Source organism: Hemibagrus wyckioides, linkage group LG12, assembly GCF_019097595.1.
Source record: "Hemibagrus wyckioides isolate EC202008001 linkage group LG12, SWU_Hwy_1.0, whole genome shotgun sequence".
Classification (NCBI taxonomy): domain Eukaryota; kingdom Metazoa; phylum Chordata; class Actinopteri; order Siluriformes; family Bagridae; genus Hemibagrus; species Hemibagrus wyckioides.
Window position 1 is genome coordinate 5,487,969 of NC_080721.1, and position 24,021 is coordinate 5,511,989.

At 41.0% G+C, this 24,021-nt stretch overlaps 3 protein-coding genes across 3 annotated transcripts; all 3 read right to left on the bottom strand.

Moving 5' to 3' along the window:
- Positions 1-1,732: 1,732 nt before the first annotated feature.
- Positions 1,733-3,267, bottom strand: LOC131362546 (polyadenylate-binding protein 3-like). The gene is made up of 5 exons (XM_058404604.1): positions 3,038-3,267; positions 2,846-2,925; positions 2,598-2,693; positions 2,052-2,301; positions 1,733-1,864 (listed from the first exon to the last, which is right to left on the bottom strand). Exons 1-5 carry the CDS (start codon positions 3,264-3,266, stop codon positions 1,833-1,835), a joined length of 687 nt encoding a protein of 228 aa, XP_058260587.1. The 5' UTR covers position 3,267; the 3' UTR covers positions 1,733-1,832.
- A 9,197-nt stretch (positions 3,268-12,464) lies between these two features.
- LOC131362547 (polyadenylate-binding protein 3-like) lies at positions 12,465-14,030 on the bottom strand. Its single transcript, XM_058404605.1, has 5 exons — positions 13,801-14,030; positions 13,609-13,688; positions 13,361-13,456; positions 12,784-13,033; positions 12,465-12,596 (listed from the first exon to the last, which is right to left on the bottom strand). Exons 1-5 carry the CDS (start codon positions 14,027-14,029, stop codon positions 12,565-12,567), a joined length of 687 nt encoding a protein of 228 aa, XP_058260588.1. The 5' UTR covers position 14,030; the 3' UTR covers positions 12,465-12,564.
- Positions 14,031-19,333: 5,303 nt separating this feature from the next.
- LOC131362549 (polyadenylate-binding protein 3-like) lies at positions 19,334-20,899 on the bottom strand. Its single transcript, XM_058404606.1, has 5 exons — positions 20,670-20,899; positions 20,478-20,557; positions 20,230-20,325; positions 19,653-19,902; positions 19,334-19,465 (listed from the first exon to the last, which is right to left on the bottom strand). Exons 1-5 carry the CDS (start codon positions 20,896-20,898, stop codon positions 19,434-19,436), a joined length of 687 nt encoding a protein of 228 aa, XP_058260589.1. The 5' UTR covers position 20,899; the 3' UTR covers positions 19,334-19,433.
- Positions 20,900-24,021: the final 3,122 nt, after the last annotated feature.

The following is a 24,021-nucleotide window of genomic DNA, read 5'->3' on the forward strand; positions in this document are numbered from 1 at the left end:
GGGAACGACAGCAACTCAGCCACAAAGTGGTAGGCCACGTAAACTGACGGAGCGGGGTCAGCGGATGCTGAGGCATATAGTGCGAAGAGGTCGCCAACTTTCTGCAGAGTCAATCGCTACAGACCTCCAAACTTCATGTGGCCTTCAGATTAGCTCAAGAACAGTGCGCAGAGAGCTTCATGGAATGGGTTTCCATGGCCGAGCAGCTGCATCCAAGCCATACATCACCAAGTGCAATGCAAAGCGTCGGATGCAGTGGTGTAAAGCACGCCGCCACTGGACTCTAGAGCAGTGGAGACGCGTTCTCTGGAGTGACGAATCGCGCTTCTCCATCTGGCAATCTGATGGACGAGTCTGGGTTTGGCGGTTGCCAGGAGAACGGTACTTGTCTGACTGCATTGTGCCAAGTGTAAAGTTTGGTGGAGGGGGGATTATGGTGTGGGGTTGTTTTTCAGGAGCTGGGCTTGGCCCCTTAGTTCCAGTGAAAGGAACTCTGAATGCTTCAGCATACCAAGACATCTTGGACAATTCCATGCTCCCAACTTTGTGGGAACAGTTTGGAGCTGGCCCCTTCCTCTTCCAACATGACTGTGCACCAGTGCACAAAGCAAGGTCCATAAAGACATGGATGACAGAGTCTGGTGTGGAGGAACTTGACTGGCCTGCACAGAGTCCTGACCTCAACCCGATAGAACACCTTTGGGATGAATTAGAGCGGAGACTGAGAGCCAGGCCTTCTCGTCCAACATCAGTGTGTGACCTCACAAATGCGCTTCTGGAAGAATGGTCAAAAATTCCCATAAACACACTCCTAAACCTTGTGGACAGCCTTCCCAGAAGAGTTGAAGCTGTTATAGCTGCAAAGGGTGGACCGACGTCATATTGAACCCTATGGATTAGGAATGGGATGTCACTTAAGTTCATATGCGAGTCAAGGCAGGTGAGCGAATACTTTCGGCAATATAGTGTATATTTTTTTTTTTTAATCTGTCATCTGAATTACTTCAGTTCTCAAGTACATACAGTACACGCAGTATGAAAGGTATTTTAAGTGCTGCACTACATAATTATTTTCTTTCCTGTTCTTTTTATCACTATTGACAGAATACCTTGAAGGATTTGATATTAAAGTGTGAAAAGGAATCAAACCCTGTCAGCTCGATGAGTTTTGGTGTTGGTGTGCTTTATATTTGCATGTTATCAACTGCTGAAATAGCCCCGCCCCCAACCTGTTTATTTGCTTTTACATGCAATGAGTTCTTCCATAATGAATTTTTCTTCAATAATGATTCTGCAATAAATGCAAGCATAACATGAATGAGCATTATGTGTGTTTATATGCCGAAAATTCAGACGGTTCATGTGATCCAGTGCAGTGATTTTTCTGATCTGGGATCTGATAAATAAAGCCCAATAAACATTTCAAACACAGCGTTTAAGAAAAAAGGTGCAAAAGCGTAAAATGCAGGATACAGATCTAGAGCCCACGGCTGTAATACGATCACACGGTGTAGAAATGAACAAATTAGACAAATGATCTTATTTTACTGATGAGACTTTGATGGCTTAAGATTCATTTCCTTAAACATACACATACATCTATATACACACAGTAGCACCAATAAATATTTGGACACTTAACCATTTCATAAATAACAAATATATGAGTTTCACACGCCAAACAAAATTTATAATAATAATTTATTGATAAATATAAATCAATATATATAGATAGATAGATAGATAGATAGATAGATAGATAGATAGATAGATAGATAGATAGATAGATAGATAGATAGATAAAAGGAAGTATGAAGTTTGAAGTATATGGTTCATCTGGTGGCCGGTGCAACAGTGGGACGACCTGAAAGAGAAAAGCAGAGTCATATTACTCTATTACTGTCACAGATACACGCTGTGTGTTCAGAATTATTGTGTAGCTATTCATTTATATATCACAGTAATTCTCAAACTGTTTATCATAGTTTGTATAACCATTACACTTGATATTTTTCATATCTTCTAGTATTACAAGGTCAGCTGTGACTCACGATGTGAATGGACCCTCTGCAAGAAGCTGTGAGGTCTTGTGTGTGGCTCAGTTGGACCGCTGCTTCTTGTACACTGCTCAGTCCGGGTGAGGGAAGCCTTGCGCTGCTTACTGTTGTTAGCCAGCGTCACATACAGTGGCTTCCTGCCCATCATCCTTCCGTTCATCTCTTTGATCGCTTTTTCTGCTTGATTTGGAGAGGAGAAGCTCACAAATCCAAAACCTCTGGAGCGGCCATTCTCCACAGTCACCTGTAGGGGTCAGCAAGGAAATACAGCAAGCACAAAAATTGGTATTACACACACCTACTGTATGTGGCTAATCTTGAGGAAACACTAGCACTGTCATTACATCAAAACATAATGAAAATAGCTATATGTTAGTATCAGGGTTCTGGTATTGCAAATTCAATATGAATCTCTTCAGTGTTAATAGTAATTTGAGGTAGCAACCATTCGAAAAAAGCACCTGGTTTTTGACATAGAGCAGGTAAGGAGAAGTAAAAAAATAAAGAAATAAAATGTAGGGTTTAGTAATTATAGGTGACCTTTGCACTGATGACTCTTCCACATGGCAGGAACGCTTCATGCAGGCGCCTGTCGTCCACACTGTAGTCCAGATTTTTTACAAAGACTTTACACTTCTACAGAACAGAGAGCAAAATCAACATCCAGCGTTTGATTTAGTATTTTATAGAAATCCATCACTCAGTATTAAGACAATCATTAAGCTAAAAATGTCTGACCAAAACATGGGAAATATCATTAAAGTCCTGTAATATAATCAGAAGAATACCTGTGCATCCTGGGACTGCAGTGTGGTTTGCGCTCTGCATATGTTCCTGTCCATGTTTCTCCTCAATTCTGGAGATGCATCTGTAGCCACAACCAAACATTTCACTTTATCATCCAATCAGTATTATAATTGGGACCTACTGAGGCCTTAACAATGTTGTAAACTTAACACAAATTGAGAAGTGTGACTTACTCTGTGCCTGAATGTTCTTCTGAGCCTGGTGTGGATTTGGACAGGGTTTCAGGCTACTCTCTGCCCTCTCTCTGTGCCTTCCTCCATGTTCCTCCTTGCTCTGGACCACACTAATATAAACTGGCCTGCTTCCCAACACCCTGCCGTTCATCTTCATGATGGCATTTCTGGCTTCATCAGAAGATGTGAAAATGACAAAGCCAGTGCCTTTGGGATGGCCATTCTCCATATTGACCTGCGGAGGAAACAGATTTAGAGATGCGAAAAGCAAAGAATGAGCATTACGTGCACTATATGGGAACAATATAATAGATTTCCACATTCAGAAAATAAACCGGTTAAATAGTTAGCAATAAAAAACCCTCTGCTACACACTCATCTTCTTGTGCTACAAGTGCACGGTGATTTTAACCTAAAAGAGTGAGTATGGGGAAGTGAAGGTAGTAATTGAAATTGACCTCTGCACTGATGACAGTTCCAAACGGACGGAATTCCTCGTGTAGTTGTCTGTCATCCACACTGCAGTCAAGGTTCCTCAACAGAAGTTTCACTGTCTGCAGAACAGGGCAGAGTCAACATCCAGACTGTTAATTACGCCAATTTGTTAATTAAAAACAAACCAACAAAAAAACAGAATAGCACAGTTTGAACAATAACTGATACAAATTCTGTATGCTAAATAGAGACACACAAACATGTCCTTATATGGAAATGAAGCTAGAAATAAAGCATGTCCTCTCAGGCCTTGATCTGCAGACAGACTTTACTGTAGTACCTTTTTATTCTTGCAGAGGCGTTCTTTTGGGAGCTTTTTATCACTAACAGGCAGCTGCTGGACTCTGGCCTGCTCCTCTACCTTCTGCTCCTCTACCTTCTGCTCCTCTGCCTTCTGCTCCTCTAAGTTCTTCTCTACTTTCTGCTTCTCAACCTTCTGCTCCTCTACCTGGCTGATGGTATCCATGCTCCAGGGATTCTGGTTTAAACAAAAAAAATGAGAGAGAATGAGAGGATGAAAGACACAACATCCTTATGTTATGTATGCCCAACATATTCACAAGCTTATTGTCTTACATAGAAAGAGAAAGGCTCGACATTCTCCATCTCATTGTCCTCAGCGTCCATGATTTCACCCCACGTGAGTTTTGCAGGAGCTGGAGATGGACACTGTGGTAGATCAGACATGGACTCAGGCTCCATAGTAGGCAGAAAGTTGTAAATGGCCTCTGACTGGAACTGAATAAAGAAAAAGAGTTAGCTTTAAAGAAACTTGGCTCTTGAGACACATAAAGGTAATTTATGTAATCAACAAAACTACTAACATAGCATAGCATATTTGGTTACAATTACCCCCAAAAAAACCCTGAATAGCACAGCTGAACAAAAACTGTTAGAAATGCTATATGCTATATAGAGACACAAACTTGTCTTTATATGGAAATAAAGCATGTCCTCTTAAGCCTTGATCTGCGGACAGACTTTACTGCAGTACCTTGTTATGCTTGCTGAGGCGTTCCTTAAGGAGCTTTGTGTGTCTAACAGGCAGCTGCTGGACTTTGGCCTGCTCTTCTGCCTTCTGCTCCTCTATGTTCTTCTCTACCTTCTGCTCCTCTACCTGGCTGATGGTAGCCATGCTCCAGGGATTCTGGTTTAAACAGAAAAAAGAGAGAGAATTAGAGGATGAAAGACACAACATCCTTATGTTATGTATGTCCAACATATTCACATAGTCTTACATAGAAACAGAAAGGCTCTACATTCTCCATCTCATTATCCTCAGCATCCATGATTTCACCCCATGTGAGTTTTTCAGGAGCTGGAGATGGACACTGTGGTTGTTCAGACATGGACTCAGGCTCCATAGTAGGCAGCAAGTTGGAAACGGCCTCTGATTGGAACTGAATAAAGAAAAAGTTAGAGAAAGGCGGCACTCGCCTCTTGAGGCACATGAAGCTAATTTATATAATCAGCAAAACTACTAATTAACATAGCTTAGCATATTTGTTTACAACTTACCGTTGTACCAAGTCTGAATGATAAAAACAAGAAAATTGTTGGCTCTATCTGAAATCAAATCTACTTTCTGGCGGTGCGATGTGAACTGCTGCTTGTTTTTGCCGAACTCGCCGATGCTCTGAACTGGACTGTGGCTGACCAACACTACGTCATGTTCTGATTCTTTGTATGATGCGTTGTTCCGTCATTGCCATAGCAATGCTGATCTCTCCACTACCCACCCGTCACCTGACCCCCCCCCCCACCCCCCCACCAACATAAACCCCCCCCCCCCCCCGCGGGTCATCAGAAGGTCATTATCAGTGATGGTCAGTAACGAAGTAAATGTAATTCGTTACTGTACTTAAGTGTCTTTTTCCAGTATCTGTACTTTACTAAAATATAACATTTCTTTGAGACCTCTTACTTTCACTCCACTAGATGTTGAAGTAAAAATATCGTACTTTTTATTCCACTACATTATCCCACATCTCTCGTTACTTGTATTAGAAAAAAAGAAATAAATAGCAGTTGTCCAATCACAGCACAGCAAACCGAGCTACAGCGCGCGCAGTGTTTTCGAACCTAGGTATCGTTCCGGTTTCATTAAATGCAGCGAGTGTTAACGGTTCGGTAGAAAAACCCTGACCCCATCCCGCTACCTGCACACACATGACCCATGACCTGACCTGCAGGATTTGTTTTAAGATGTAGAACAGAAGAAAGACTTCATATTCAGATACCTGCTCTGTCTCACTAACATCATCTTTGTGAAAATGTAGAGCTGTAGCACGTGCTGTAATTAACCTTACTGATGTAATACAGCATAATTAACCTTACTGATGTAATACAGCATTATTACTGATGTAATACAGCATAATTAACCTTACTGATGTTATACAGCATTATTACTGATGTTATACAGCACAATTAACCTTACTGATGTTATACAGCATTATTACTGATGTTATACAGCATCCCAATAACCCAATAACTCAACTGTTATTGTTGATATTTGACCAGTCACCAAGTAACATTCCTTTTTTATAGTTTTTTTTATTATGTAATGCAGAATAAGATTACTGCACAAATACTGTAATTGCCCATCACACACCAAAGCATTAGTTACTGAATACTGAAATACTGACTTTGCTGAATTTGAACTTTTTTCCTCTGAATCTGTAGAGCAGCAAGTTTCTGTTGAAGTGAAGCTGCTTAGATCCTCGCTGGTCATTTGTTTAAAAGGACACAGTAGTGTCCAGCACACATTACTTATTCTTTATGAGTTACCAAGTCAGACTGTCCAGCTGTAGTGCTTACTATTTTCTTCTGTCGTGATGTATATATTTTTATTTTTAAGCACTTTATTTAGGAAACAATTTACAAGCTACAGACCCTGTCTTTATATGTGTCCTTTTTCTTTTGTAGTGTCCATGCATATATATCTGTGTCCTGTAAACACTGACACAAATACCCGTGCCCTGTAAACACTGACACAAATACCCGTGCCCTGTAAACACTGACACAAATACCTGTGTCCTGTAAACACTGACACAAATACCTGTGCCCTGTAAACACTGACACAAATACCTGTGTCCTGTAAACACTGACACAAATACCTGTGCCCTGTAAACACTGACACAAATACCCGTGCCCTGTAAACACTGACACAAATACCCGTGCCCTGTAAACACTGACACAAATACCTGTGCCCTGTAAACACTGACACAAATACCCGTGCCCTGTAAACACTGACACAAATACCCGTGCCCTGTAAACACTGACACAAATACCTGTGTCCTGTAAACACTGACACAAATACCCGTGTCCTGTAAACACTGACACAAATACCCGTGTCCTGTAAACACTGACACAAATACCCGTGCCCTGTAAACACTGACACAAATACCCGTGCCCTGTAAACACTGACACAAATACCCGTGCCCTGTAAACACTGACACAAATACCCGTGCCCTGTAAACACTGACACAAATACCTGTGCCCTGTAAACACTGACACAAATACCTGTGTCCTGTAAACACTGACACAAATACCCGTGCCCTGTAAACACTGACACAAATACCTGTGCCCTGTAAACACTGACACAAATACCCGTGCCCTGTAAACACTGACACAAATACCCGTGCCCTGTAAACACTGACACAAATACCCGTGCCCTGTAAACACTGACACAAATACCCGTGCCCTGTAAACACTGACACAAATACCCGTGCCCTGTAAACACTGACACAAATACCCGTGCCCTGTAAACACTGACACAAATACCTGTGCCCTGTAAACACTGACACAAATACCTGTGTCCTGTAAACACTGACACAAATACCCGTGCCCTGTAAACACTGACACAAATACCCGTGCCCTGTAAACACTGACACAAATACCCGTGCCCTGTAAACACTGACACAAATACCCGTGCCCTGTAAACACTGACACAAATACCCGTGCCCTGTAAACACTGACACAAATACCCGTGCCCTGTAAACACTGACACAAATACCTGTGCCCTGTAAACACTGACACAAATACCTGTGTCCTGTAAACACTGACACAAATACCTGTGCCCTGTAAACACTGACACAAATACCTGTGCCCTGTAAACACTGACACAAATACCCGTGCCCTGTAAACACTGACACAAATACCCGTGCCCTGTAAACACTGACACAAATACCCGTGCCCTGTAAACACTGACACAAATACCCGTGCCCTGTAAACACTGACACAAATACCCGTGCCCTGTAAACACTGACACAAATACCCGTGCCCTGTAAACACTGACACAAATACCCGTGCCCTGTAAACACTGACACAAATACCTGTGTCCTGTAAACACTGACAGACACACACATTTCAACAGCAAAGTATTTTATCATCTTTTAATGGTTACTATCTTAAGTATAACATAAATCTTAACAGGAAAACCAAACTTATCTAATGTCCTGCTGTTTTATATAATAACAATAATGTTAACTGACATCTGAATCATGATCATTTCTCAGACCTTGTATTAACAGGCATGTGTGAGCAGAGTGACAGATTCTTCTGACATAAAATGAATATCTCATTACAAAAAATGACAACATTAGAGCTGGGATAAATACTTTAATCAAGTAAAAATTCGAATTGAGGACTTCTACTTTTACCGGAGTAACGTTTTAACTAGAGTATCTGTACTTTTATTGTGTACTTTGTGTACAATAATGTGTACTTTGCCCACCACTGGTCATTAGTGACCTTCACTAAAGCAGTTTCCGTACTGTGTTTAGTACGGAACTCAGACTTGAATTATTATTTGTGTCATTATAAAACGATGTGGTGGCATCATGAGTAGTTTTGAACACCATTTCTGTTTTTGGTCTGATGAAGTAAGGTTTTAACAAGACAAGAAGGGTGCATGGTTTAGGTGTGTCTGTTAAGCATGAACAGTCTTTGTGTCGATGATGAATTAACAGTAACTTCGTATTGCAAGTCTTATCAAAAATAGACGCAGCCTGCACAGCAGCATCTGTTGGAACTCCTCTAAAGTTAAAGTTAGAGTCAAAAAAGCACATATGGGTAAGATGGTCAAGTGCCAATAGACAACCGGAATCCTTAAAAGGTATATTTTATTGTAGTAGATTATGGAGATAGTTACATTTTCTATTACTTTTGTTTCTTTAAATGCCAGATGACCTTGTTCTAAACACTACTATAATACTGGATCTAGAGGTTTAGGTTTGTTTTTTGAGTCCATATAACAATTTCAGATCCATTTTAATATACTACCCATGGTACATTGCTATCAACACACTGAATATGTTCAATGTTGTCTTCTTTCTTTAGAGAACATTGTGATCTGTGAGCAAGGCTACAGCACGCTGGATCATCCGTCATTGGGCTACAGCAATTTTACATGTGTCTCTGTGGAGGAGATGAATCAATTTGGATCAGAAATGCAATCTAAGGATGGGCTGTGGAATTAGAAGCAGGCTTACTTATACTTGTTCACATTTTTTACTTCCATTTAAAGTTGTAATGGAAAGAGGACATGCACCACCTTTACAGATCCTTGTGCTGGAACTGCTAAATACCTCACTGTCTCCTACATCTTGTGGGAGTAATTTTTGAATGGTTTAGAGTGTTTAAGGTGTATATGAATGCATTATGTATAAAACAATTAGAATCAGAGGACAGCATGATTGAGTTGTCAGGCACCACCTCAATTTATTGATCACCTCTATTTACAGGTTTAATAATGTAGGGTTTAACACAAACGTGCGGGATGAGAGGTTTGGGCAATGCTTGTTAACTCTGGGCCGAGATTGCATAGCTGGTATGGAATGAGAAACAGTGAGGGTAACATCAGTTTGGTAGGCCTTTTCAGTGGTAGACCAAACTTGGAGCTGTGCCCAGGGTCATCGTAGCCAGGCCCCGCTATATGGCTGAGAGTACGTGAGAGAAAACGCAATTAAAACTGCAGGCTAGTGCAAATGTAAAGAAAAATACAGCAATAAATTAAACTCAAGCAATCAAAGATGGAGCAGAGGCCCCGAAACTCAACCATGCTGTCTTCAGAGGTCCAGAGTGAACTGGCAAGGAGTGAGGCAACACCCTCTGCAGAAAACAGGAAGCAAAGCAGCGTCCCTCACAGGAGTAGAAGCAGAGCGATGTCAGGGAAAGAAAAAAAAAGATCCTTGAAGGCCAGACTTAAATTGTCCAGAAATATATGCTCCAGAAAACCCTGAGGAACCTGGCTGGACCTATCCCGCTGGGTCTGTGAGTGGCTGAGACTTTCTGTCAGGAGTTGGTGCCTCTACTGGTGCAGAATCCAGACCCAAATGCAGGGATAAGATGAAAAAAACATGCATTTTATTAACAAATGACAAAAACTACAGAGACATGGAAACACTGGGATAAACTAGGCAACTAAGTACAACATAGAAACAAGCAGCAAAAACCAGGAGGCTAAACCACATAACAAATGACAAAGATTCAGCAAAACACAAGCACAAGACAGCAGGAATAAATAGGGAAAGTAATCACTGAAACAAAAGGAACAGGTGTACAAAGGCGGGGAACAGGAGGAAGGATTGGGTGGGGCAAAAACAAAAGCACATGGGAACATCAAGGAACCCTGCTAGACCGCCCTCTGGTGCTCTGGCAAGGAAAATGTCCAGCAGTCCATGACAGCAATGGACTGAAGAGTTGCACTGTCGAAGCTTCCTCCACGGCCTTTACAGATCCTTGTAAAACTACTGCTAAATACCTCACAGTGTCCTACACATGCACCACTGGGCAGTCTTTTTCTTTCTTTTTTTTCTTACCTCTTTTCAGAAATATTGGGTAAACAGGAAAGAAATAAAGTTCTAATGAACTCATGAATGAAATTAATAAATTAAAAATATATATTTTTTAGTCTTATTATACACTATATTGCCAAAAGTATTCGCTCACCCATCCAAATAATCAGAATCAGGTGTTCCAATCACTTCCATGGCCACAGGTGTATAAAATCAAGCACCTAGGCATGCAGACTGTTTTTACAAACATTTGTGAAAGAATGGGTCGCTCTCAGGAGCTCAGTGAATTCCAGCGTGGAACTGTGATAGGATGCCACCTGTGCAACAAATCCAGTCGTGAAATTTCCTCGCTCCTAAATATTCCACAGTCAACTGTCAGCTGTATTATAAGAACATGGAAGTGTTTGGGAACGACAGCAACTCAGCCACGAAGGGGTAGGCCACGTAAACTGACGGAGCGGGGTCAGCGGATTCTGAGGCACATAGTGCGAAGAGGTCGCCAACTTTCTGCAGAGTCAATCGCTACAGACCTCCAAACTTCATGTGGCCTTCAGATTAGCTCAAGAACAGTGCGCAGAGAGCTTCATGGAATGGGTTTCCATGGCCGAGCAGCTGCATCCAAGCCATACATCACCAAGTGCAATGCAAAGCGTCGGATGCAGTGGTGTAAAGCACGCCGCCACTGGACTCTAGAGCAGTGGAGACGCGTTCTCTGGAGTGACGAATCGCGCTTCTCCATCTGGCAATCTGATGGACGAGTCTGGGTTTGGCGGTTGCCAGGAGAACGGTACTTGTCTGACTGCATTGTGCCAAGTGTAAAGTTTGGTGGAGGGGGGATTATGGTGTGGGGTTGTTTTTCAGGAGCTGGGCTTGGCCCCTTAGTTCCAGTGAAAGGAACTCTGAATGCTTCAGCATACCAAGACATTTTGGACAATTCCATGCTCCCAACTTTGTGGGAACAGTTTGGAGCTGGCCCCTTCCTCTTCCAACATGACTGTGCACCAGTGCACAAAGCAAGGTCCATAAAGACATGGATGACAGAGTCTGGTGTGGAGGAACTTGACTGGCCTGCACAGAGTCCTGACCTCAACCCGATAGAACACCTTTGGGATGAATTAGAGCGGAGACTGAGAGCCAGGCCTTCTCGTCCAACATCAGTGTGTGACCTCACAAATGCGCTTCTGGAAGAATGGTCAAAAATTCCCATAAACACACTCCTAAACCTTGTGGACAGCCTTCCCAGAAGAGTTGAAGCTGTTATAGCTGCAAAGGGTGGACCGACGTCATATTGAACCCTATGGATTAGGAATGGGATGTCACTTAAGTTCATATGCGAGTCAAGGCAGGTGAGCAAATACTTTCGGCAATATAGTGTATATTTTTTTTTTTTAAATCTGTCATCTGAATTACTTCAGTTCTCAAGTACATACAGTACACGCAGTATGAAAGGTATTTTAAGTGCTGCACTACATAATTATTTTCTTTCCTGTTCTTTTTATCACTATTGACAGAATACCTTGAAGGATTTGATATTAAAGTGTGAAAAGGAATCAAACCCTGTCAGCTCGATGAGTTTTGGTGTTGGTGTGCTTTATATTTGCATGTTATCAACTGCTGAATTAGCCCCGCCCCCAACCTGTTTATTTGCTTTTACATGCAATGAGTTCTTCCATAATGAATTTTTCTTCAATAATGATTCTGCAATAAATGCAAGCATAACATGGATGAGCATTATGTGTGTTTATATGCCGAAAATTCAGACGGTTCATGTGATCCAGTGCAGTGATTTTTCTGATCTGGGATCTGATAAATAAAGCCCAATAAACATTTCAAACACAGCGTTTAAGAAAAAAGGTGCAAAAGCGTAAAATGCAGGATACAGATCTAGAGCCCACGGCTGTAATACGATCACACGGTGTAGAAATGAACAAATTAGACAAATGATCTTATTTTACTGATGAGACTTTGATGGCTTCAGATTCATTTCCTTAAACATACACATACATCTATATACACACAGTAGCACCAATAAATATTTGGACACTTAACCATTTCATAAATAACAAATATATGAGTTTCACATGCCAAACAAAATTTATAATAATAATTTATTGATAAATATAAATCAATATATATAGATAGATAGATAGATAGATAGATAGATAGATAGATAGATAGATAGATAGATAGATAGATAGATAGATAAAAGGAAGTATGAAGTTTGAAGTATATGGTTCATCTGGTGGCCGGTGCAACAGTGGGACGACCTGAAAGAGAAAAGCAGAGTCATATTACTCTATTACTGTCACAGATACACGCTGTGTGTTCAGAATTATTGTGTAGCTATTCATTTATATATCACAGTAATTCTCAAACTGTTTATCATAGTTTGTATAACCATTACACTTGATATTTTTCATATCTTCTAGTATTACAAGGTCAGCTGTGACTCACGATGTGAATGGACCCTCTGCAAGAAGCTGTGAGGTCTTGTGTGTGGCTCAGTTGGACCGCTGCTTCTTGTACACTGCTCAGTCCGGGTGAGGGAAGCCTTGCGCTGCTTACTGTTGTTAGCCAGCGTCACATACAGTGGCTTCCTGCCCATCATCCTTCCGTTCATCTCTTTGATCGCTTTTTCTGCTTGATTTGGAGAGGAGAAGCTCACAAATCCAAAACCTCTGGAGCGGCCATTCTCCACAGTCACCTGTAGGGGTCAGCAAGGAAATATAGCAAGCACAAAAATTGGTATTACACACACCTACTGTATGTGGCTAATCTTGAGGAAACACTAGCACTGTCATTACATCAAAACATAATGAAAATAGCTATATGTTAGTATCAGGGTTCTGGTATTGCACATTCAATATGAATCTCTTCAGTGTTAATAGTAATTTGAGGTAGCAACCATTCGAAAAAAGCACCCAACTACACACTCCTCTCCTTGTGCACACTGGTTTTGACATAATAGAGCAGGTAAGGAGAAGTAAAAAAATAAAGAAATAAAATGTAGGGTTTAGTAATTATAGGTGACCTTTGCACTGATGACTCTTCCACATGGCAGGAACGCTTCATGCAGGCGCCTGTCGTCCACACTGTAGTCCAGATTTTTTACAAAGACTTTACACTTCTACAGAACAGAGAGCAAAATCAACATCCAGCGTTTGATTTAGTATTTTATAGTAATCCATCACTCAGTATTAAGACAATCATTAAGCTAAAAATGTCTGACCAAAACATGGGAAATATCATTAAAGTCCTGTAATATAATCAGAAGAATACCTGTGCATCCTGGGACTGCAGTGTGGTTTGCGCTCTGCATATGTTCCTGTCCATGTTTCTCCTCAATTCTGGAGATGCATCTGTAGCCACAACCAAACATTTCACTTTATCATCCAATCAGTATTATAATTGGGACCTACTGAGGCCTTAACAATGTTGTAAACTTAACACAAATTGAGAAGTGTGACTTACTCTGTGCCTGAATGTTCTTCTGAGCCTGGTGTGGATTTGGACAGGGTTTCAGGCTACTCTCTGCCCTCTCTCTGTGCCTTCCTCCATGTTCCTCCTTGCTCTGGACCACACTAATATAAACTGGCCTGCTTCCCAACACCCTGCCGTTCATCTTCATGATGGCATTTCTGGCTTCATCAGAAGATGTGAAAATGACAAAGCCAGTGCCTTTGGGATGGCCATTCTCCATATTGACCTGCAGAGGAAACAGATTTAGAGATGCGAAAAGCAAAGAATGAGCATTACGTGCACTATATGGGAACAATATAATAGATTTCCACATTCAGAAAATAAACCGGTTAAATAGTTAGCAATAAAAAACCCTCTGCTACACACTCATCTTCTTGTGCTACAAGTGCACGGTGATTTTAACCTAAAAGAGTGAGTATGGGGAAGTGAAGGTAGTAATTGAAATTGACCTCTGCACTGATGACAGTTCCAAACGGACGGAATTCCTCGTGTAGTTGTCTGTCATCCACACTGCAGTCAAGGTTCCTCAACAGAAGTTTCACTGTCTGCAGAACAGGGCAGAGTCAACATCCAGACTGTTAATTAAGCCAATTTGTTAATTAAAAACAAACCAACAAAAAAACAGAATAGCACAGTTTGAACAATAACTGATACAAATTCTGTATGCTAAATAGAGACACACAAACATGTCCTTATATGGAAATGAAGCTAGAAATAAAGCATGTCCTCTCAGGCCTTGATCTGCAGACAGACTTTACTGTAGTACCTTTTTATTCTTGCAGAGGCGTTCTTTTGGGAGCTTTTTCTCACTAACAGGCAGCTGCTGGACTCTGGCCTGCTCCTCTACCTTCTGCTCCTCTACCTTCTGCTCCTCTGCCTTCTGCTCCTCTAAGTTCTTCTCTACTTTCTGCTTCTCAACCTTCTGCTCCTCTACCTGGCTGATGGTATCCATGCTCCAGGGATTCTGGTTTAAACAAAAAAAATGAGAGAGAATGAGAGGATGAAAGACACAACATCCTTATGTTATGTATGCCCAACATATTCACAAGCTTATTGTCTTACATAGAAAGAGAAAGGCTCGACATTCTCCATCTCATTGTCCTCAGCGTCCATGATTTCACCCCACGTGAGTTTTGCAGGAGCTGGAGATGGACACTGTGGTAGATCAGACATGGACTCAGTCTCCATAGTAGGCAGAAAGTTGTAAATGGCCTCTGACTGGAACTGAATAAAGAAAAAGAGTTAGCTTTAAAGAAACTTGGCTCTTGAGACACATAAAGGTAATTTATGTAATCAACAAAACTACTAACATAGCATAGCATATTTGGTTACAATTACCCCCAAAAAAACCCTGAATAGCACAGCTGAACAAAAACTGTTAGAAATGCTATATGCTATATAGAGACACAAACTTGTCTTTATATGGAAATAAAGCATGTCCTCTTAAGCCTTGATCTGCGGACAGACTTTACTGCAGTACCTTGTTATTCTTGCTGAGGCGTTCCTTAAGGAGCTTTGTGTGTCTAACAGGCAGCTGCTGGACTTTGGCCTGCTCTTCTGCCTTCCGCTCCTCTATGTTCTTCTCTACCTTCTGCTCCTCTATGTTCTTCTCTACCTTCTGCTCCTCTACCTGGCTGATGGTATCCATGCTCCAGGGATTCTGGTTTAAACAGAAAAAAGAGAGAGAATTAGAGGATGAAAGACACAACATCCTTATGTTATGTATGTCCAACATATTCACATAGTCTTACATAGAAACAGAAAGGCTCTACATTCTCCATCTCATTATCCTCAGCATCCATGATTTCACCCCATGTGAGTTTTTCAGGAGCTGGAGATGGACACTGTGGTTGTTCAGACATGGACTCAGGCTCCATAGTAGGCAGCAAGTTGGAAACGGCCTCTGATTGGAACTGAATAAAGAAAAAGTTAGAGAAAGGCGGCACTCGCCTCTTGAGGCACATGAAGCTAATTTATATAATCAGCAAAACTACTAATTAACATAGCTTAGCATATTTGTTTACAACTTACCGTTGTACCAAGTCTGAATGATAAAAACAAGAAAATTGTTGGCTCTATCTGAAATCAAATCTACTTTCTGGCGGTGCGATGTGAACTGCTGCTTGTTTTTGCCGAACTCGCCGATGCTCTGAACTGGACTGTGGCTGACCAACACTACGTCATGTTCTGATTCTTTGTATGATGCGTTGTGTTCCGTCATTGCCATAGCAATGCTGATCTCTCCACTACCCACCCGTCACCTGACCCCCCCCCTCCACCCACCAACTAACCTAACCGCCCCCCCAACCCCAACCCCCCCCCCCCGCGGGTCAACAGAAGGTCATTATCAGTGATGGTCAGTAACGAAGTAAATGTAATTCGTTACTGTACTTAAGTGTCTTTTTCCAGTATCTGTACTTTACTAAAATATAACATTTCTTTGAGACCTCTTACTTTCACTCCACTAGATGTTGAAGTAAAAATATCGTACTTTTTATTCCACTACATTATCCCACATCTCTCGTTACTTGTATTAGAAAAAAAGAAATAAATAGCAGTTGTCCAATCACAGCACAGCAAACCGAGCTACAGCGCGCGCAGTGTTTTCGAACCTAGGTATCTTTCCGGTTTCATTAAATGCAGCGAGTGTTAACGGTTCGGTAGAAAAACCCTGACCCCATCCCGCTACCTGCACACACATGACCCATGACCTGACCTGCAGGATTTGTTTTAAGATGTAGAACAGAAGAAAGACTTCATATTCAGATACCTGCTCTGTCTCACTAACATCATCTTTGTGAAAATGTAGAGCTGTAGCACGTGCTGTAATTAACCTTACTGATGTAATACAGCATAATTAACCTTACTGATGTAATACAGCATTATTACTGATGTAATACAGCATAATTAACCTTACTGATGTTATACAGCATTATTACTGATGTAATACAGCATAATTAACCTTACTGATGTAATACAGCATAATTAACCTTACTGATGTTATACAGCATAATTAACCTTACTGATGTAATACAGCATAATTAACCTTACTGATGTAATACAGCATAATTAACCTTACTGATGTAATACAGCATAATTAACCTTACTGATGTTATACAGCATTATTACTGATGTTATACAGCATCCCAATAACCCAGTAACTCAACTGTTATTGTTGATATTTGACCAGTCACCAAGTAACATTCCTTTTTTATAGTTTTTTTTATTATGTAAAGCAGAATAAGATTACTGCACAAATACTGTAATTGCCCATCACACACCAAAGCATTAGTTACTGAATACTGAAATACTGACTTTGCTGAATTTGAACTTTTTTCCTCTGAATCTGTAGAGCAGCAAGTTTCTGTTAAAGTGAAGCTGCTTAGATCCTCGCTGGTCATTTGTTTAAAAGGACACAGTAGTGTCCAGCACACATTAGTGATTCTTTATGAGTTACCAAGTCAGACTGTCCAGCTGTAGTGCTTACTATTTTCTTCTGTCGTGATGTATATACACTATATTGCCAAAAGTATTCGCTCACCCATCCAAATAATCAGAATCAGGTGTTCCAATCACTTCCATGGCCACAGGTGTATAAAATCAAGCACCTAGGCATGCAGACTGTTTTTACAAACATTTGTGAAAGAATGTGTCGCTCTCAGGAGCTCAGTGAATTCCAGCGTGGAACTGTGATAGGATGCCACCTGTGCAACAAATCCAGTCGTGAAATTTCCTCACTCCTAAATATTCCACAGTCAACTGTCAGCTGTATTATAAGAACGTGGAAGTGTTTGGGAACGACAGCAACTCAGCCACGAAGTGGTAGGCCACGTAAACTGACGGAGCGGGGTCAGCGGATGCTGAGGCATATAGTGCGAAGAGGTCGCCAACTTTCTGCAGAGTCAATCGCTACAGACCTCCAAACTTCATGTGGCCTTCAGATTAGCTCAAGAACAGTGCGCAGAGAGCTTCATGGAATGGGTTTCCATGGCCGAGCAGCTGCATCCAAGCCATACATCACCAAGTGCAATGCAAAGCGTCGGATGCAGTGGTGTAAAGCACGCCGCCACTGGACTCTAGAGCAGTGGAGACGCGTTCTCTGGAGTGACGAATCGCGCTTCTCCATCTGGCAATCTGATGGACGAGTCTGGGTTTGGCGGTTGCCAGGAGAACGGTACTTGTCTGACTGCATTGTGCCAAGTGTAAAGTTTGGTGGAGGGGGGATTATGGTGTGGGGTTGTTTTTCAGGAGCTGGGCTTGGCCCCTTAGTTCCAGTGAAAGGAACTCTGAATGCTTCAGCATACCAAGACATCTTGGACAATTCCATGCTCCCAACTTTGTGGGAACAGTTTGGAGCTGGCCCCTTCCTCTTCCAACATGACTGTGCACCAGTGCACAAAGCAAGGTCCATAAAGACATGGATGACAGAGTCTGGTGTGGAGGAACTTGACTGGCCTGCACAGAGTCCTGACCTCAACCCGATAGAACACCTTTGGGATGAATTAGAGCGGAGACTGAGAGCCAGGCCTTCTCGTCCAACATCAGTGTGTGACCTCACAAATGCGCTTCTGGAAGAATGGTCAAAAATTCCCATAAACACACTCCTAAACCTTGTGGACAGCCTTCCCAGAAGAGTTGAAGCTGTTATAGCTGCAAAGGGTGGACCGACGTCATATTGAACCCTATGGATTAGGAATGGGATGTCACTTAAGTTCATATGCGAGTCAAGGCAGGTGAGCGAATACTTTCGGCAATATAGTGTATATATTTTTTTTTTTAAAATCTGTCATCTGAATTACTTCAGTTCTCAAGTACATACAGTACACGCAGTATGAAAGGTATTTTAAGTGCTGCACTACATAATTATTTTCTTTCCTGTTCTTTTTATCGCTATTGACAGAATACCTTGAAGGATTTGAGATTAAAGTGTGAAAAGGAATCAAACCCTGTCAGCTCGATGAGTTTTGGTGTTGGTGTGCTTTATATTTGCATGTTATCAACTGCTGAATTAGCCCCGCCCCCAACCTGTTTATTTGCTTTTACATGCAATGAGTTCTTCCATAATGAATTTTTCTTCAATAATGATTCTGCAATAAATGCAAGCATAACATGGATGAGCATTATGTGTGTTTATATGCCGAAAATTCAGACGGTTCATGTGATCCAGTGCAGTGATTTTTCTGATCTGGGATCTGATAAATAAAGCCCAATAAACATTTCAAACACAGCGTTTAAGAAAAAAGGTGCAAAAGCGTAAAATGCAGGATACAGATCTAGAGCCCACGGCTGTAATACGATCACACGGTGTAGAAATGAACAAATTAGACAAATGATCTTATTTTACTGATGAGACTTTGATGGCTTCAGATTCATTTCCTTAAACATACACATACATCTATATACACACAGTAGCACCAATAAATATTTGGACACTTAACCATTTCATAAATAACAAATATATGAGTTTCACATGCCAAACAAAATTTATAATAATAATTTATTGATAAATATAAATCAATATATATAGATAGATAGATAGATAGATAGATAGATAGATAGATAGATAGATAGATAGATAGATAGATAGATAGATAAAAGGAAGTATGAAGTTTGAAGTATATGGTTCATCTGGTGGCCGGTGCAACAGTGGGACGACCTGAAAGAGAAAAGCAGAGTCATATTACTCTATTACTGTCACAGATACACGCTGTGTGTTCAGAATTATTGTGTAGCTATTCATTTATATATCACAGTAATTCTCAAACTGTTTATCATAGTTTGTATAACCATTACACTTGATATTTTTCATATCTTCTAGTATTACAAGGTCAGCTGTGACTCACGATGTGAATGGACCCTCTGCAAGAAGCTGTGAGGTCTTGTGTGTGGCTCAGTTGGACCGCTGCTTCTTGTACACTGCTCAGTCCGGGTGAGGGAAGCCTTGCGCTGCTTACTGTTGTTAGCCAGCGTCACATACAGTGGCTTCCTGCCCATCATCCTTCCGTTCATCTCTTTGATCGCTTTTTCTGCTTGATTTGGAGAGGAGAAGCTCACAAATCCAAAACCTCTGGAGCGGCCATTCTCCACAGTCACCTGTAGGGGTCAGCAAGGAAATATAGCAAGCACAAAAATTGGTATTACACACACCTACTGTATGTGGCTAATCTTGAGGAAACACTAGCACTGTCATTACATCAAAACATAATGAAAATAGCTATATGTTAGTATCAGGGTTCTGGTATTGCACATTCAATATGAATCTCTTCAGTGTTAATAGTAATTTGAGGTAGCAACCATTCGAAAAAAGCACCCAACTACACACTCCTCTCCTTGTGCACACTGGTTTTGACATAATAGAGCAGGTAAGGAGAAGTAAAAAAATAAAGAAATAAAATGTAGGGTTTAGTAATTATAGGTGACCTTTGCACTGATGACTCTTCCACATGGCAGGAACGCTTCATGCAGGCGCCTGTCGTCCACACTGTAGTCCAGATTTTTTACAAAGACTTTACACTTCTACAGAACAGAGAGCAAAATCAACATCCAGCGTTTGATTTAGTATTTTATAGTAATCCATCACTCAGTATTAAGACAATCATTAAGCTAAAAATGTCTGACCAAAACATGGGAAATATCATTAAAGTCCTGTAATATAATCAGAAGAATACCTGTGCATCCTGGGACTGCAGTGTGGTTTGCGCTCTGCATATGTTCCTGTCCATGTTTCTCCTCAATTCTGGAGATGCATCTGTAGCCACAACCAAACATTTCACTTTATCATCCAATCAGTATTATAATTGGGACCTACTGAGGCCTTAACAATGTTGTAAACTTAACACAAATTGAGAAGTGTGACTTACTCTGTGCCTGAATGTTCTTCTGAGCCTGGTGTGGATTTGGACAGGGTTTCAGGCTACTCTCTGCCCTCTCTCTGTGCCTTCCTCCATGTTCCTCCTTGCTCTGGACCACACTAATATAAACTGGCCTGCTTCCCAACACCCTGCCGTTCATCTTCATGATGGCATTTCTGGCTTCATCAGAAGATGTGAAAATGACAAAGCCAGTGCCTTTGGGATGGCCATTCTCCATATTGACCTGCAGAGGAAACAGATTTAGAGATGCGAAAAGCAAAGAATGAGCATTACGTGCACTATATGGGAACAATATAATAGATTTCCACATTCAGAAAATAAACCGGTTAAATAGTTAGCAATAAAAAACCCTCTGCTACACACTCATCTTCTTGTGCTACAAGTGCACGGTGATTTTAACCTAAAAGAGTGAGTATGGGGAAGTGAAGGTAGTAATTGAAATTGACCTCTGCACTGATGACAGTTCCAAACGGACGGAATTCCTCGTGTAGTTGTCTGTCATCCACACTGCAGTCAAGGTTCCTCAACAGAAGTTTCACTGTCTGCAGAACAGGGCAGAGTCAACATCCAGACTGTTAATTAAGCCAATTTGTTAATTAAAAACAAACCAACAAAAAAACAGAATAGCACAGTTTGAACAATAACTGATACAAATTCTGTATGCTAAATAGAGACACACAAACATGTCCTTATATGGAAATGAAGCTAGAAATAAAGCATGTCCTCTCAGGCCTTGATCTGCAGACAGACTTTACTGTAGTACCTTTTTATTCTTGCAGAGGCGTTCTTTTGGGAGCTTTTTCTCACTAACAGGCAGCTGCTGGACTCTGGCCTGCTCCTCTACCTTCTGCTCCTCTACCTTCTGCTCCTCTGCCTTCTGCTCCTCTAAGTTCTTCTCTACTTTCTGCTTCTCAACCTTCTGCTCCTCTACCTGGCTGATGGTATCCATGCTCCAGGGATTCTGGTTTAAACAAAAAAAATGAGAGAGAATGAGAGGATGAAAGGCACAACATCCTTATGTTATGTATGCCCAACATATTCACAAGCTTATTGTCTTACATAGAAAGAGAAAGGCTCGACATTCTCCATCTCATTGTCCTCAGCGTCCATGATTTCACCCCACGTGAGTTTTGCAGGAGCTGGAGATGGACACTGTGGTAGATCAGACATGGACTCAGGCTCCATAGTAGGCAGAAAGTTGTAAATGGCCTCTGACTGGAACTGAATAAAGAAAAAGAGTTAGCTTTAAAGAAACTTGGCTCTTGAGACACATAAAGGTAATTTATGTAATCAACAAAACTACTAACATAGCATAGCATATTTGGTTACAATTACCCCCAAAAAAACCCTGAATAGCACAGCTGAACAAAAACTGTTAGAAATGCTATATGCTATATAGAGACACAAACTTGTCTTTATATGGAAATAAAGCATGTCCTCTTAAGCCTTGATCTGCGGACAGACTTTACTGCAGTACCTTGTTATGCTTGCTGAGGCGTTCCTTAAGGAGCTTTGTGTGTCTAACAGGCAGCTGCTGGACTTTGGCCTGCTCTTCTGCCTTCTGCTCCTCTATGTTCTTCTCTACCTTCTGCTCCTCTACCTGGCTGATGGTATCCATGCTCCAGGGATTCTGGTTTAAACAGAAAAAAGAGAGAGAATTAGAGGATGAAAGACACAACATCCTTATGTTATGTATGTCCAACATATTCACATAGTCTTACATAGAAACAGAAAGGCTCTACATTCTCCATCTCATTATCCTCAGCATCCATGATTTCACCCCATGTGAGTTTTTCAGGAGCTGGAGATGGACACTGTGGTTGTTCAGACATGGACTCAGGCTCCATAGTAGGCAGCAAGTTGGAAACGGCCTCTGATTGGAACTGAATAAAGAAAAAGTTAGAGAAAGGCGGCACTCGCCTCTTGAGGCACATGAAGCTAATTTATATAATCAGCAAAACTATTAATTAACATAGCTTAGCATATTTGTTTACAACTTACCGTTGTACCAAGTCTGAATGATAAAAACAAGAAAATTGTTGGCTCTATCTGAAATCAAATCTACTTTCTGGCGGTGCGATGTGAACTGCTGCTTGTTTTTGCCGAACTCGCCGATGCTCTGAACTGGACTGTGGCTGACCAACACTACGTCATGTTCTGATTCTTTGTTTGATGCGTTGTGTTCCGTCATTGCCATTGCAATACTGATCTCTCCACAACCCACCCGTCACCTGACCTCCCCACCCCCCCACCAACAATAACCCCCCCCCCCCCCCCCCCCCCCACCCCTCGCGGGTCATCAGAAGGTCATTATCAGTGATGGTCAGTAACGAAGTAAATGTAATTCGTTACTGTACTTAAGTGTCTTTTTCCAGTATCTGTACTTTACTAAAATATAACATTTCTTTGAGACCTCTTACTTTCACTCCACTAGATGTTGAAGTAAAAATATCGTACTTTTTATTCCACTACATTATCCCACATCTCTCGTTACTTGTATTAGAAAAAAAGAAATAAATAGCAGTTGTCCAATCACAGCACAGCAAACCGAGCTACAGCGCGCGCAGTGTTTTCGAACCTAGGTATCTTTCCGGTTTCATTAAATGCAGCGAGTGTTAACGGTTCGGTAGAAAAACCCTGACCCCATCCCGCTACCTGCACACACATGACCCATGACCTGACCTGCAGGATTTGTTTTAAGATGTAGAACAGAAGAAAGACTTCATATTCAGATACCTGCTCTGTCTCACTAACATCATCTTTGTGAAAATGTAGAGCTGTAGCACGTGCTGTAATTAACCTTACTGATGTAATACAGCATAATTAACCTTACTGATGTAATACAGCATAATTAACCTTACTGATGTTATACAGCATTATTACTGATGTAATACAGCATTATTACTGATGTTATACAGCACAATTAACCTTACTGATGTTATACAGCATTATTACTGATGTTATACAGCACAATTAACCTTACTGATGTTATACAGCATTATTACTGATGTTATACAGCATAATTAACCTTACTGATGTTATACAGCATAATTAACCTTACTGATGTTATACAGCATAATTAACCTTACTGATGTAATACAGCATTATTAACCTTACTGATGTTATACAGCATAATTAACCTTACTGATGTTATACAGCATAATTAACCTTACTGATGTAATACAGCATTATTAACCTTACTGATGTTATACAGCATAATTAACCTTACTGATGTTATACAGCATTATTACTGATGTTATACAGCATAATTAACCTTACTGATGTTATACAGCATTATTACTGATGTTATACAGCATTATTAACCTTACTGATGTTATAC

What these genes read in the sequence shown, in the direction of transcription:
- LOC131362546 (XM_058404604.1), bottom strand. Translation starts at nt 3,266, where the DNA reads ATGGAGAATGGCCATCCCAAAGGCACTGGCTTTGTCATTTTCACATCT. An exon ending in TGCAGTCCCAGGATGCACAG is followed by an intron (nt 2,694 to 2,845) that starts GTATTCTTCTGA and finishes TCTGTTCTGTAG; the next exon opens with AAGTGTAAAGTCTTTGTAAA. An exon ending in GCAGAGGGTCCATTCACATC is followed by an intron (nt 1,865 to 2,051) that starts GTGAGTCACAGC and finishes TTTCTCTTTCAG; the next exon opens with GTCGTCCCACTGTTGCACCG.
- LOC131362547 (XM_058404605.1), bottom strand. Translation starts at nt 14,029, where the DNA reads ATGGAGAATGGCCATCCCAAAGGCACTGGCTTTGTCATTTTCACATCT. An exon ending in TGCAGTCCCAGGATGCACAG is followed by an intron (nt 13,457 to 13,608) that starts GTATTCTTCTGA and finishes TCTGTTCTGTAG; the next exon opens with AAGTGTAAAGTCTTTGTAAA. An exon ending in GAAGAGTCATCAGTGCAAAG is followed by an intron (nt 13,034 to 13,360) that starts GTCACCTATAAT and finishes TGACCCCTACAG; the next exon opens with GTGACTGTGGAGAATGGCCG.
- LOC131362549 (XM_058404606.1), bottom strand. Translation starts at nt 20,898, where the DNA reads ATGGAGAATGGCCATCCCAAAGGCACTGGCTTTGTCATTTTCACATCT. An exon ending in TGCAGTCCCAGGATGCACAG is followed by an intron (nt 20,326 to 20,477) that starts GTATTCTTCTGA and finishes TCTGTTCTGTAG; the next exon opens with AAGTGTAAAGTCTTTGTAAA. An exon ending in GCAGAGGGTCCATTCACATC is followed by an intron (nt 19,466 to 19,652) that starts GTGAGTCACAGC and finishes TTTCTCTTTCAG; the next exon opens with GTCGTCCCACTGTTGCACCG.